The sequence below is a fragment of the Amphiura filiformis genome, chromosome 1 (genome assembly GCF_039555335.1).
Source record: "Amphiura filiformis chromosome 1, Afil_fr2py, whole genome shotgun sequence".
Taxonomy (NCBI): domain Eukaryota; kingdom Metazoa; phylum Echinodermata; class Ophiuroidea; order Amphilepidida; family Amphiuridae; genus Amphiura; species Amphiura filiformis.
In genome coordinates, this window is record NC_092628.1 from 21,608,017 (window position 1) to 21,623,810 (window position 15,794).

Here is a 15,794-nt window from a genome sequence, read left to right on the forward strand (position 1 = left end):
TCTGAAAATCAAAAATTGAGAACTTCCACCCCTCCACCAAGGGCATGATAGTGCAATATATAGAGGTTGTGGAGAGAAAGCAAAGAGGATGCGCGAGATGGAAAGACAGAGGGAGCGAAAGCGATGAATGGTTGCAAAAGCAGAAAGCTAAAAGAACAAGCAAAAGATAAGAAGAGTGATGTACTGATGTGAACCTCGCATATATTCACCCATGGGAATTATCGCTGTGTTCAAAGAAGGCAGGAATATAAAATGGCCACCTCCAGTTGAAAAATGTAATACATAGACTTAATTGGATTATTAATTTTTAATACGCAACGGTAAATAATGAAATGGAATTAGTAGTGGAATCTGTAATAGTGACATAATTGATAGGGGTCAGCGTTGGCGTACGATATGAGACGATGAAATTTGTCATTTTGTATACATTAAGGATTCATGGTTTATGCGCAGGTTTGTTTATTTTGCTGCTACATAACGTAGCTCATTTATCTTACTAATGCTTTCATCATGATTAATGTCTATCTAGCATCACTGGACTAGAATTAAAAAAAAACACATGCAAATTTTTTCCTTTTATTTAAAATTCCTCTTTTTTAACCAGTTTTGTGCAAAGAAAGCCGAACATAAATGTTGGAGATGCATTTGGAAAACCACTGCGAAAATTGTGAGATTTATTTAGTGCTCCTGTGAAATAATTATTTACAACATGCTCAAATGATGGACAACATGGGTGTAAACAGAAGAGGTTAACACGTTTTGAACACCAGGGGGCAGTATCACATATTTATCACTAGAGAAGCATATCACTAGAGGATGCCAGTGTCAGCATACACAGGATGGAACAATCCATTTTCCTATATTATTTGATTGATGGTGATCCAGAGGTTATTAATTACTTACAGTTTTACTTCAAGCTGGTTTGTTTGTAAAATGGAATCCTAAAAAGTGTTGAATTTTAAGCAACAAATTTATAGTTTTACCAAGCAGTAAGTTATTGTTGATACCCTTATTATTCATTTTTATGTTCTGTTTTTAGAAAAATTCACATGCATACTTATTAAATTGAAAACTAGTTCATGAAAAATGTAAAAAGAAAAAAGGAGGAAACTCAAAATATAGGTTTGCCAAATGACCATAAACAGAAGATTTGTGATGTGTCATGTCAATAGGAGACACTTTTGGGCAGGTTATCAATTTTGAGGTTTTTACATATCTTAAATATAGAGATATTTTGCTCCACAATGCCGTTTTCCCCAATGAAATCAGACATTCCTAAGCGAAAATATTGAGTTAGTAAGTTATGGTATTATAAAATTGGAAATTGGAAATATCGGCCTTTAAAAATATTATTGACAATGTTGAGAGTAGAATTACCTAGCAAAATGTCTCAAAAAATGCAAGATGCCTGTTATATTCCGGTCTGAAACTATCAGACAATATTTTAAACATTAATAACATTACAAATTCACAACAAACCCAAATTGTGAAAAAAATACCCCAGGCAGATTTTTAGCTATTTCTCCATTTATGATCCTGCCCAAAAGTGTCTCCTTTTGACATGACACGTCACATTTGTCTTTTTAGGCTATGTATATGGTGTGTTCAGCATATTCTTCACTTGTAAATTTATTCTCGAACCTGTGAATGAACCTTGAAGCTTGAGGCATAGTCTGCTATTCTAAATACCAATATATCTCATGGTTTCCAGCAATTTGACCATGTATTTCTTTTACAGGTGAAATATGGGACATCCATGTTATGCCTATCCAGCATGAGAACTAGAGATGTGGAGATAATTCTTAATATCACTGTCCTTTAGCAAACTCAGTCCTTCAGCTTCAAGGCATTATTGCAATCCACATGGTTGGATTTGTTCCAGCTTAAGTTCTGGAGGACCAATTTGAGAGAGCCTTCCTGATGTAGGGTAATGTGAAGTGCAATATTTTCACGTCAGGAATTTTTTGTGATTTAAAAGAACCATCATTTTTGCCGCATTTAATTTTTGCGAAATTGAAATGAACAAAATGTTTGCAAGCGTGGAAATTTGGTCGAATGCATGACACTTGCGAAATGTTCATGCACATAAACATTTCATGATTTACAGTTCGTCTTGTGCAATGTGCATACCTCAAGGGCTTTTAAAGTAGTCCCTTTTGCATGAATCAAATTGATTCTCACAAACTAGAAATTGGCTAGAATCGAGTGAGAAACGACTGATCGTTATAACTTACCGTATGCAGAATGGGTATGATTTGGGACAATCCCGTTCTGATTCTCGTGATTTAAGTTAAGGAGAATTGTTTAGAAAAAGCCCTGTTATACATGAAAGCAGGTTAAATCTGTCAAGTATCTGTATTATCACCTTTCAAAATTTAACATGAGTTGCATCATTAAAATCTACAAACACACAGTTGAGCTGCTGCAGACACAATGTTGAGCAGCTGATTCTAATTTGATCCAGAATGATCTGGAATAAATACTAGTATGAATGAACTGTCTACCAGTATAGAGTTTACCATTCTGATCTCTGGATATTTTATGATTTTCTTGGATTTCAACATCCAATCTGATTTGAGTTTCCTTTTGGCTAGTTGTAACCTGTGCTCTACATTCAGAACAATTTGTTGCAATGGGGAAATCAGAATTGGACAAGCAGTGGTGTTAGTCAAAATAACAATGATAGTTGAATTGCTGGGACATAATGCATGGATCACATGTGATATATGCTCTCTCTCTCATGTAAGAGTGACTTTCTGTCTTCTTGTTTAAGTTTTATTCATTTGATCTCCACCCACACAGACATACACATGGACAGCCACACATTGTTATCTTCAGTAGACAGCACTCACTTCTAAGACATGTGGAACTCAAAATCAGCACAATCATGTAGTCATTGGGCTATTCCTGTTGAAATCCACACACCCTCTATGCAAGACAAGACCTTAATCGTCCACATGGGGATGTGAATTTCAAATGGGGTTACCTGAATGGGTGACTCCATTTGAAATCTACACCCCCTGTGTAGGATATTAAGGTCATGTCTTCCATAGGTTATGAATATGTAGATTTCAACTGGAATACTTTCAATAGCCCAATGACTATATGACTGTGCTGAAGTTGAGCGCCACATGTCTTAGTGAGTGCTATCTACTGAAGATAGCAATGTGTGTCTGTCCATGTGTATCTGGGGGAAGGGAGATCAAATGAATAAATGTTAAAAATCTGAAATACATTACAAGAGCCTCTTTGATAAGCTTGAATAAAATACTTAAGTCCTGTTAATAGTGTGACGATTCCTTCAGCTAGAAGCTATGAGGCTGGTTTATCTTGCTGTCTGGGTTAGCAATCCCGGTGTATTAGGGGTTGAGCCTGACCAACAACCAAGCACGTAGCTGTAAGAATACAGACACACAAGCAAGAATAAATGTGAGAACTCTGGTAATCCATGTCTATATAGTGTCTGTAAGGAACAGTGCAGTGGCAACAGTTTGTGCCATTCTCAGCTGTCATTTAGTTTGGGTTAATTTCAATCCATTCCGTTTAAAAACAGCACTAACGTAAAATTAAACATACATATACCCGGTAATATATTATTAAATATCAAATCGAACCATTTTGTTTTGCGCTCTTGTTCATTTCAGGAGGCCATTTTTTTTCAATGAGATATGGATTCAACTTTGTCATTTTGATACAATTTATTTTTGAAGATATTATGCACATGTTAAGTAAAAAAACACCTGATTTCTAGTAGCCACCTATTCCGGTAACTTTGTAATATGAGGGACATTTCTTTGAGGAAAAACCACTTGTAGACATCATAATGTGTACACATTTGAGTGGGTATCGAAGTATGTTATGTACACTTGAAGTCTGTTTGTGAATGTTTGAAGTGTTCCTTGCATCTCCCTCCAAGGTATTTATAGAAATGTTCACAACTTCACTTTCAGAGTATTTTGATCAAACATTGGGGAAGGGTAGGTTAGTCCACGCTGTAGTCGATATTCTTAGGATTATGTAAATCTGAAGATTTTATTTGGTGTTTAAATAATTGTGAATATATGCTCAGGTTTGAAATGCAGGATTGTATTACACCAGCGAGACTAAATAGTCATACACTAACAAATGTTATCAAGGTTTCAAGGTTCGTATGTGGCGTAGGATAGAGCCACAATTTCTCCGTGTTACAAAATTTAAAATCTGTGTTACAATACAAGTTGGATGATTTCCGTGATTTTCTGTTTTCCACTATAAAGCACTGAAAAGTTAAAACAAACATTTTTTTAAAGTGCATTTTGTCTTACTGTTTACTGTACCATGTCCAGAATCTTGTATCGTAGGCCTAGAATTAATGCTATAATGGATTGTTTAAGGTTGGTTACTGATAAAATAATCACTTTTCTTTGTTTTATTTTGCAAATCAACCCAAAGTTTAGACATTTTGTACAGTTTTTCCCTGTTTTGTGGCATTTTCAGATTTCCATTAGCAAACCCTGAATTCTGTGAATTTTTCTGTTTTTTCTGTATCAAGAAGAAATTGTGGCTTTAGCTTAGGATTAAGAAATTTTGATATTGAGCTTAGCTTTATGGTGAGAATTGGATGACAGGTATTATTTTATTTCTCACCAATTGGCACCAGTGTACAGTAAGCTCATGGTGAACACAAACAGATTATCACCATAACACAGAGTTTTAAAAATCTTGAGATTTAGAAATCTTGAGAATTTGTTTCATTGTGAATGATCCAAGCACTGTACTGGTAGAATTGTGTTAGGTTTGGTTAAGACTATTCTTTTACTAAGTCAAAAGATTTGTTTACCGTAGAGACCAGTGAGTTTGCTCAGGTGTGGACCACTGTAAGAGACATATTTTTGCACAGATAATATTTCATTGTAAATTTAACATTTAAACAAGTGTCACAAGATTATTATCACTGCATGTCAAGTCTATTGTGTCCCTAAAAACAGTTTGTTGTGAAAAACTGGCTCAAATTGTGACTAAATATTGTTCAAATCATGAAAATTCTGTGCTGCAAAAAATATGGTTTACAATATATATCTATATAAAAATCTCCCTACATTATATCCATATAAAAAAAATCATCCTATACGGATACCCATGCAATAAAAAACAAAATGGATTAAATTGCAAAATTTGTTCATAGTGAAAATTTTCAATTTCATCATCAGTGGAAAGTCTTTCCTAAACAGTATGTAATAGTTCTTCAGTTTGTGACTTTTTAAAGAGATTCCCCTAAGTATATTTGCTAGTGCATCTAAAGGTCCTAGAAATATTAGTAATAACCAATTTTGATAATATTGCCAACACTTACACTGTTTGCACTCATCTTTTTTTAGCAGCATCAGTACTTACTATATTTAATATGACGTATGTGCAAATTGAGAGCTCCTTATTGTGAATGGAGGCTTTGTTTAATGCATTTCTTGATACATTGACACAATTTTTTTTTGTATCTTGTAAGCTAACGTAAATTGGAACAGCACTTGAGTTTTCCATCCGGATTCAGTGTAATACATTCAACAGTTTAGGGAACTAGATTTGTTTCATGTTAATCATTCAGATTTTTTTTGTGTTGAAAATGTTCCATTTAAAGGGACAGGAGCATTAAATAAAAATTGTTATTCTGATAAAGTGAATCCCAGAATCAGTATGATTTGAAGCGGCACTTGTCCCTTCTTGCATAATAATGAGTACGAACGCAGCCATAAAGAGACTTTATAAAAAATAAAAATGTAGATATTTATATAGCGCTTTATGCCGTAAACAGCCTCAAAGCGCTTTACATTTATTCCACTGTTATTAGAATATGTCGGAACCATGTTTGCTGCCTACAAATGGCGCAGGGTTCATCAGTACAACGACTGTGACTACCCCTAACAGCTTCCCATTGCACCTGGGTGGGGTGAGGCAAGCGTGACAAAGCGCCTTGCCCAAGGGCGCAACACGGTGCGGTGGCGGGACGGGGACTCGAACCCACACACGTCAAGGAAGCTCTCAGATTATGAGTCCAAGGCCGTAACCACTGAACCACCGTGCCCTCGATTTTTGTGCTTGTGTTGTAAAATAGAAACGGCTGTGTCCTTGTGATATATACATGTAAATGTCACGACACTTTGTTCCGGTAAATTTGAGCTACCCAAACCGATTTGGAACATCTGATTTCAGTAAAATCTTACAAAAGACCTGTAGCTACTCTAGAGTTGCTGATCTAGTGCTTGCCACCCGAGGGGTGTTAAGGTTCGAATTTCAGCTATGCAAAGTAACTTTTTCATTCATCTTCTCTCCTTTTTCATTCCTTCTTTCCCTTCTGATAGCCCCAAACCACTTTTAGCAGTAGGGTTTAAATAAGTAAATAAATAAGGAAAAATTATGATCTCTCATTTCGAATGGATCCAGGCAGCGTTCAAAATTTTGGTTGCCCGGGACAACTTAGACTATGCCATAGTCGAATTTTATTAAAAATATGTTATTATTAGTCATGATGAACCCATTTCGTGAAATTAAAGTATTCAATAGTAAACTGGTCATAAAGAGTTAAAAATATCAGACGATTAGTGACAATAACAGTAATTGAATGCAACATTATCTTGCATAATTATAACGGCTCACTTTAATACTGAACAATTCTGATTTTGGAATCTACCATGCAGTTTATTGATAGCGAACCCCGAAAATTCGACTATGAACTTTGAATTGTAAGCAGAACTTTACCCCCTGGACTTTGCTCTCTAAAAACACACTGTCAAGCATACTTGTTTATCAGCCCATTAACCACAAGTACTAAGCATGGACGCGCTTGATGTTTGATGAGAGATTAACTTTCGCGTCAACACAAAAGCGCCGCAAATACCACAGACAGTTGTTTACGGTGTAGTTACAGGTAATGGCGCGGGCCCAGACGATTTAAACCATAGCGAGGTATGGGCGACCAATCACAAGGCAGATCCATTTAAAGATGCATTACATCATGGCCAATTTTAGTTAGGCCAGAAATTGGCCTAACTCTCCATAGAGTCCCGTGTTAAAAATCTTAACCGCAAGGCAATGTCAGTAGTCCACTTGGGAAGCTAACAAACAGAGGGAGTAGGGTGACTGATCAGATGTGAAAATCTATCAATTGTGCACACATTAATTAAATCAGAGTTTTAAGCTTAAATACAATATCCAGAGTATGCACAATGGGCAAGTGGACTACGGGGTAGTCTAGGGACAACTAAAAAAGTCGCAGGACAACCAAAAATATTGATTCGGTTGTCCGCCGGACAACCATAAATCTAGCCAAAAGTCACATTTGTAGGCCTACGGACAACCAAAAACTTAGACGGACGACCAGAAATTGTAATCTGGTTGTCCGTGGGACAACCATTTATTTTTCCTAAATTCGAACACTGGATCCAGGTAACCTACCTTTGGTATATCCTTGTGATATCAATACATGCATCACTTCATTCCAGCAACAAAAAAAAAAAAACAGCAAAAGAGCTATCATACAAAATTGTAGTTATTTTGAGAGAAAATAACAAAAACAAACACATAGGGCATTGCATTTTTGAAAAAGGAGGCATTTATTGGAGTCAAATTTTCAATAATAAAATACTGAAAAAATCATTAGGTAAGCTTAAAAATCATGCAAAAATCATGCAACTATGAAATTGGGATCATTGACTTCCAGTTCACTTTAGGGTTCGCGATGACTCTTTCAGCAATTATCAATTATGTATAGATTGTGGTAAGCTTATTTACACAAGATAGCTTGGAAATTTCAGCATTTTTTTAACATTTTGGTTGGGGAAAAGTGGGGGGGGGGGAGGCATTTATTAGAGGGATGGAATATTAGAATATTGTGTCCTTGTGAATTCAATACATGTATCACTTCATCCCAGCAACTAATACCTCAATTTGCATAAACTAATCCTATGTTTGGCAACCAGATTTTAGCCAGCAGATTTATCATGATTTTAGCAACCAGACTAGAGGATACCCATACCCTGGAACAAAATGTTACAAATTTACAACAAAAGCTTAGCTCTTTGGTACAAAAAAAACAAAAATAGTTATGTCCTTGTGATTTCAATACACACATCACTTCATCCCAGCCTCCTCATTGAAAATAATCATCAGTTCAATCATCACATACTTGTTTGCTATTGTAAAACTTAACACCCATGTCCTTGTGATGCTTTTTTTTCTTTCATTTTTTTTGACCAAGCTCTTTTGTCAATACTTAATTTTTGTGGAGTGGTAGGAACCAATTATATCAAGTTTTATACAATTGTGTGCAGCTTGTTCTTTTGAATCCCACTTTTCTTTTGGAAGTTGAGGATGCTCTTTTATGTTGGAAGATCATATGCTTGCTTTCTGCTATTTTATAATTTTCCCAAATCATTAGACTCGTCTTAAAATGCTCATCCGCAAGTACACAGTTCTTTAACCATTAGGCTTCTGTATGCACAAAATGACCTTTGAGTGTGTTGGGTACAAAAACTCATGCTCCACAATTTGAGGTCAATTTTTAAGCTATACTTCTTGAAAGGAGCCTGGGTTATTGAACTTTGCATAAGAGATGATACCATGAATGGTGGTTGTCTGTTAGAATGATTTGTTGATGAAACAAAGAATATAACATTTTATAGCTCAAGAACTGGAGCATATCAGCACAGCCACATCCCTCAAAGGCAAAAGTCATATGCGCCCTACACTGATAACAACACTTGCCGTTTGGGATTGCACTGTCATATTAAATCCTGGTCATACCCTATATGAAGAGACTATCATCTCAACACTTACATCTGTTTTGTCATTGTGAAACAACAAATTTTGATTTGAAAGATGAGATTATAATTATGAGCTCATCTGGATCTATACTTAGTTCCAATCTAAAGCACATTTTATGAAAAGGCTTTTAATCATCCCACTGCTTATAATCTGAGCTGAGTCCTAAAGAGTACAAACAGATGTCTTGCATTTGTGGCCAAAATCGTCCTCCAGTTGGATACATTCAAGAATAGACTGTTGTGAACTATCTCAGTGATATTGAGAGTATTTGTCCTTTTCCTCATCATCCCTTAAGCACAGCAGGTCATTTTTAAGTGCACTTAATTATGTTGTCTACTGTGAACTAAGCTTGTTTGAAGAGGCTGATCCCCCTCATCTGGCCTTAGAAACATCCACTGTATCATCTCCTGAAGGCTGAACCAACAGAACAAAGAATCCACTGAACTTTGCCTAGTGGCAGTGAGATGGAGTCACTTAGCAAACACTTCATAACATCATCTCTTGAACTGTACAGATCAATAGGGGAGCAAACACAAAGCAATAGCATCCAGTGAATTGTGCCTGCTGGCATTGAGGCCAAGTCCCTTAGCAAACACTTTCACAGCACAATCCACTTAAACCAACAGATCAATAGCTGACTATACACAAACAATAACCTCCTGTGAACTGTGCATAGTAGCAATGAGGTTACTCCCTTAGCAAACACTTTCACTGTATTCACAATTGCAATTCACAAGATGCCAACATGTCATTGTCAGTGGTTCAATGCACATTCACATATATCTAGTGAACTAAGCCCAGTGGTTGTGAGATAGAGTCTACCCCTTAAGCTGGCTTGCCACTCTGTTCCACTCCAATAGCCACTTCATCAATGAGTGCTTCACTGTGTATGAGCAAATAGCGCCAATCTTTTACCCTGCATGCTGGCTATAATGATCATATGAGTGACGGACTGCACGGCCTCCAAAACTTAATTGTGTTCGGTTGAGTTGAGCAAGCTGTGTAGTGTGTATGCATTTTAGTAAGAGCTGCTTCTGGAGTGCAATCAACACATGTCTACAGCCAGCTCTCTTTATGCACAGTACTGTCCTCCAGCTCCAGTTTACTTCTCATCTTTGAGTCTGTATCACTGACTCTCCATCTTTCTATGCAGCTTTATGCGATCTCTCTGGTGTGGTGGTAATAATATCTTGGGTGATTATTTGGATTTTTTTTGGTGGCGGCATCTATAGATGATCAATCCATCTTTTTGGTGATCTACCACTAGGAAGTACTATACCAACGAGAACCACCTGTTTTTGTATAATAACGACTGTCGATAAACTTACTTGAACATCATGATCTTAGCACCAATGTCCGATATCTATGGCACAGCGCCTACGGCGTTTACCTATGCAACAGTCCCGGCGGGGGCAACTACTATACCCGGTACAACGTATATTAATTACATTCCCCAAACGAGAAAGCGTGGATTTGTAACGACCGAATCTGTGAGTATCTTGAGTGTTGTTGTTTACTACCAAAATGCATTTGAAATTTAATTTCATGAAAATTGGTATCACTGCTACCGCACTATAGTTTGATCGTTACTAAATATCTAGGCTTCTACAATCATTTATGATTGAGCATCTTTATTACGTAACCAATAATTAAGTAATGTCAGTAAATAGTGCAGTGGCAGTGCATGTAGTAGTTATATTGTAGTATTATTTTATTAATCATAGATTCATTTTCAAGCATCTTATAACTATCAGTTTACATGTTTAATATTAATTTTAAAAGTACTACAGGCATTATATTTAATCATGGTAAAGCTGGTCTTGATATGACTGTACAATAAATTTGATAAAATTGAACTCTAAAATCATGCAAGATGTTACAAAGACTCAACAGGCTGACACAAGCATACATGTACACAAAGACACAGACAAACATACAGATATTAAGACAAACACTCTCGCCATCAAATTCGCATGCTCGCACCACACAACTCATATACACGCACAACACGTGCTTGTGCTTCCACCAACTGCAGTATATTTTTATCGCTTTTTGGCTGGGTTATTGTTCCCATTATTTCCTATTATAGAATTGCTCAGGGTATTTTCCAATAGAAAGGTCTGGCCAAGCTCTGTATTCATGTTGATTTTCAATAGTCTACTAGGTTTTAATAGTCTATCCTTGGAATATTCAGTGAACTCATTGAAGTGTACTGGAATTCTGGAAAACGTGCAGGAGAGCATTAAAAGGACATGATTAGGAAACACAATAGCTGCAAACTGGCTCAGATTATTTTCAACATTATCCTTGAGTGTGTTTACCTTTTATCTAACCTCGCTTATTTTCACAAGAATTTCTTTTGAGGACAGCATTCTTCTGTGATTTTAACAAAATGCCCTCAAGATTTTCACAATAGTTTTGCTACCACCTGCTGGAGAATGATATTGTAAACAGTGTTTGCTAGCAATATTATTTCAAAAACTGATACCACTGGAAGAATTCTTGAAGTTGAAATGCTGTAGAAAAAAGTTATGTTTAGCATTAAAGACAATCAATATAGGGCCTAATGGTTTAAAGGCACCATAGACCCTGAAAGATATCTTACAGGGTCTGGAAGATATTTTACAGGGTCTGGAAGAAGAGGATATTTTACAGGGTCGATGTGGAAGATATTTTACAGGGTCGATTTAGACCCAGAAAGATACAGGGTCTATGTTATCCACTTCCACTATAAACAAATTGTCCTGTTTGCATTCCACAGGTGCTGCTTCATACGTCTTACATAATCCAAATAGAGCCTGTCCTACAAGCTGTTTATACTATAGTTCATCTAAATTTTATGGCACAAAAAATAAGAATATATCTGAAAATTTGTTTAACTTTCTGCTGTGCAAAGTGTACTTGCTGCTTAAATAAATTACAAACATTTGGTGTTAAGAATTTGTTTGGTGTTGGTTAGCTTGAGTTACAATAATCCCCAGTTTCATTTTTGTCCCTCCTTTTATCAGCATCACACATCAGTCCTGAACCTTTTCACCTGACCCACCTTTGACCCCCGCCATTGCGTTCTTAACCAACATTTTCATGTGTTGGTACGATGCAAAATTGTCACGTACCAAAGCGATATCACGCGCCTGATTAGACAATGAGGCACTGACCATACCGTCTTGTGTTGGCATTTGTGGTAATATATAATACTTTGCCTCATTCCGTTCATACTACTTGAGTGGAGAGGAACTATTAACACATATTGCCCTTGAACGAGACAATTCAGACAAAAAAGATACGGACTGATAGTTGTTTAAAAGCCTACTTTTAATGGATCGGGCTACGACATAATTGGTTTGATTCTGTCGATTAAGAGAGGGTGTTGTTGGAAAATGGACTGCTTGTGTTTTATATCTGGTGCATTTATGTAGAGCCGTAGTTACATGTAACTGAAGTCCAACATGATGGAATTTAGATTTTCCTTTTTGAAATGTTAGAATTTGGTGCGAATCCCACCTTTGACCTACAGGTGCAGGTGAGGCAAATGTCCATCATGAAAAAACGAGTCTTAAAAAAATTTGACGAAGATAGCAACATTTTCATTTCTGTATTTGGAAATCAAAATTACCTCTAAATGCAAAATATTTCCTTCAAAGGAGTTTCCTGCAGAGTCCCTTCCAGCCCTGATACAAAATCCTCTTTAAAAAAACCAGGTTTAGGCCAAATAAAAAAATAAACATGTTTCACGTCCCCTCCCGCTTCCTTTTTGAGGTTTTCTCAAATAAATTTTATTTTTGAAATTCAGTTATAACTTTTCATAAAATATGTCTAGGAAGTTGGGATGCTTTCTATAGCCTTGTTAAGATACAAGAAACATTTTAGGAAGGTTTTGTGATCATTAGAGGGTGTAACTCTCAGAACAACAAATAAAAAAGGGCCTCCTCCTTTTTCCAGGCATTATTGAATGTACGGATTGTATGCTAAAACAGCTCTAAGTATGGGTATTTACACCAATTTTGCGATAAAAAATAGAAAATAAAAAGCCCCCTCTTCCTCCTTTTTTTTTTTTTTTTGACGTGAAACATGTTTTATTTTTTACTTAGCCTTATATGTATGTGAATGAGGCCCTGGGCATAATGCATCAGTGAACTTGCAAGAATCAAATGATTCTGGAAAGCATCTTTGGTAGGAATCACCTTGATTTTGGTGATTGGGTGTATCATGTGATGAAATTCTACCTCTGCAAGAGTGGTTTCCTTTATGTTTTAGAGCAATTCAAAGGCCAAACACAATTGGTTGAGGGGCTGCCGGTATGAACAAACTAAGTACTTTTGAAGTTATGGAAGTAAAAAGCCTGCAGATGTTTACCCATTGAAAGGCACATATCTTGAAAATAAGGGTATGGAAAAAATAAGCCCATATCCCTGTAATGGAGCCTGATATGGCTGTGATAATGAATTTGATAGTTTCTGAAAAATATGCTGACAATAAATCTCATGTACAAGCAGCAGTTATTAATTTAGGAACACTTTTTTCAACACTATCACAAGTTTTACCATGTCAGACATAATGTCATTAACACAAAATAACAACACAGAAACTAGGACACTGGTGACTGTTGAAGTTTTGGTGACTGTTGAAGGTTTGTGGCAAGATCTTTGAAGGTTGCTTGAGGTGGCGTTGGATACACTACTAGTTTCAGCCAATTTTGATGCAATTTGACAATGAAGTGACAGTAGTGTTGTGAAAAGTAAAATTGTCATAGCTTTATAGATGTTGTAGAAGAGCTTTCAAGGAATTCAAGTATTGAATGTCACAGTTGAGAGGTCAAAAGCTTCTTAAGAATGTCAGCTGAACCACAGATCCTAGAAAGAAGTTGAAAGTTAGTGATCTGTAAAATGTGAAGTGATACTCTTCCTGTGCATAAATTGTCCATTTATTTTATTTGATAGAGAAGTGCTTCATCATGTGTATAAAATTTTGAGTTAATTAGTTCAGCAAATTGTAGGAAAGCTAGAAAGGAGGCCGATATAAACTTTGTTTTCATAATTCAGGAGAAGTGACCAGCCAGCCGGCGTCTCCCTATCCACCTAGTACTAATCATGGTAAATGACTGGTCACTTACCAATTTTGAAGGTGTTGGTTGATTTGGTCAGCCACTATTTTGGATTTCATGGACAGAAATAGGGTTGGTAGTTATGTATAGGGAGTTCCTACAGAGGTCAATATTTTACCTACTTTTTTCAAAGATTGCAGGTTCACACTCCTGTTCTACTTGTTAAAATGTTGGCCTTTGGCAATTTTCCTGCCTCCTCCGACTACAAATTCATTTTTGATCAGGGTTGGATCAGGCATATTGTAATTTGTGGAGTCAAAATTTACCTGTATGTGACCTAGTCAGCTTGCAAGTGTTGTACTAGGATCCACAACATGCTCGTATATCAGGCCACAGTTCTTTAACCCCAATACATTTGTACATTCTTTGAATGATCTTTGAAAATTTGGGTACAAAAACTCATACTCTGCAAGTTGAGGTCAAATTTTGCACTATGATTGTTTAATTGAGGTTATTGGACTATGCTATTGGGATGAGGCCATTGTGGTCCATAGTGTTGCAAGCAGGAGTGTGCTGCTTACTAGGACACTATAGTGTGTCTCATCTCAAGTTGAGAGTAACACCATGTCTGTATATTATGCAGTGGCATCTATGAGGGAACCTGGGTATAATATTGGTGGTAAATGTCTGCACACTTATGATGCACCCGTGTAAAAGCAATGACAGCACTTTCAACTTACGACAGGATGTAGTACTGTAAGTGGTAATTTTCGTGTACAGTTATTTTCGCGATTTGGAGTGAGAGACACATTTTCACGAATGTTATTTTCGCGATTGCCCAGTCCTTCCCTATACTTGTAATACATTATTGCATACATTCGCGAGGTGGTATTTTCGCGGTTGGAGCTCTAATCGTGAAATTCGCGAAAATAAAACCCTCGCGAAAATTACCACTTATACAGTATAACAATTTCTCATCTATTCCAAGATATTTTATGAAATACCTGAACAGAGAGGAAGTTATGCATGATATAGTTTTGCTCTGTTGTAGGCAAATTTGGGGACATTGCAAGCTTTAATCTGAACATAATGCTTCCCTCTGTACAGCATGAAGACAGCATCAGACACATGACATTTTATCTATTGATGTGTTTTGTATGTGTGTTAGTAGCAAGGTGGCAGAGTCAATAATTGAATTGATTTCTTCACCTTAAAGATACCTTGCATAATACTAACCCTTTTAACATTGTGAAAAGGGGTGTCCCTTAAATAGGGTTGTCATTATTAAGACTTGCTTTGTCAAAGTTCTAATAGGACAAGAACATCTCTGGCATGGAGGGAAAACATGATGTATCAAGTACCGGAAATGAATTGGAAAACACTGTTCGAATAGAAATGGTACATGGTTTGTGGCAGTGACTTTAAAATCAACAATTCAATTCAGTTATAGAGCTTTTTTAGCCTTTTTAGCATGTTATATGTTTACCCATCTTTACACACAATCAGAATCCTTTAGTTTCATGATTTAGTAAGAAATTGTACCCATGGAGTACCCATGGAATAAGGTAATGCTTTAGTACTACCTAGTACCTGGTGGAGTAAGTAGTTCTAATAGTGAAGTAATACTCAGGAATAACCAGATTGTTGTTTTGCTACTCATTTGGATTGTTTTTTATGGATTTTATTTTGAAACTTTTGGGAAACCATTTTTGAACAGCTACATGAATAAGGCTTTGAAGGCTAGTAATATAGGCGTATAGGAAAAGGAAGAATGTTACTTTCTATATGACTGAACACAGTAATTTGCCTTTTATGGGATATTGGAGGGTTACATAGATATGTTTTGATCATTTCGAGTACATGATGATGGATTGCAAACTATAAAATGGTACGTTGGTTTTCTTGATTATACATGAATGGCAGAGTGCATATTTTGATGTTACTATTTTGATGT

General features: G+C 36.3%; 1 protein-coding gene across 11 annotated transcripts in view; it reads left to right on the forward strand.

Moving 5' to 3' along the window:
• Window positions 1-15,794, forward strand: part of LOC140169152 (polypyrimidine tract-binding protein 1-like) — a 296,067-nt gene that overhangs the window by 159,324 nt on the left and 120,949 nt on the right. For 2 of the 11 annotated variants that reach the window (XM_072192437.1, XM_072192797.1), the window contains exon 1: window positions 9,696-10,286. The exons of 3 other annotated variants lie outside the window; for them this stretch is intronic. In XM_072192437.1, coding sequence (XP_072048538.1) covers window positions 10,134-10,286 — 153 coding nt within the window. In that variant the 5' untranslated portion in view covers window positions 9,696-10,133. Of the gene's footprint in view, window positions 1-9,693; window positions 10,287-15,794 lie in introns of those variants that run through there. 6 more of the 11 variants (XM_072192499.1, XM_072192559.1, XM_072192621.1 and 3 more) reach the window with 6 other exon arrangements.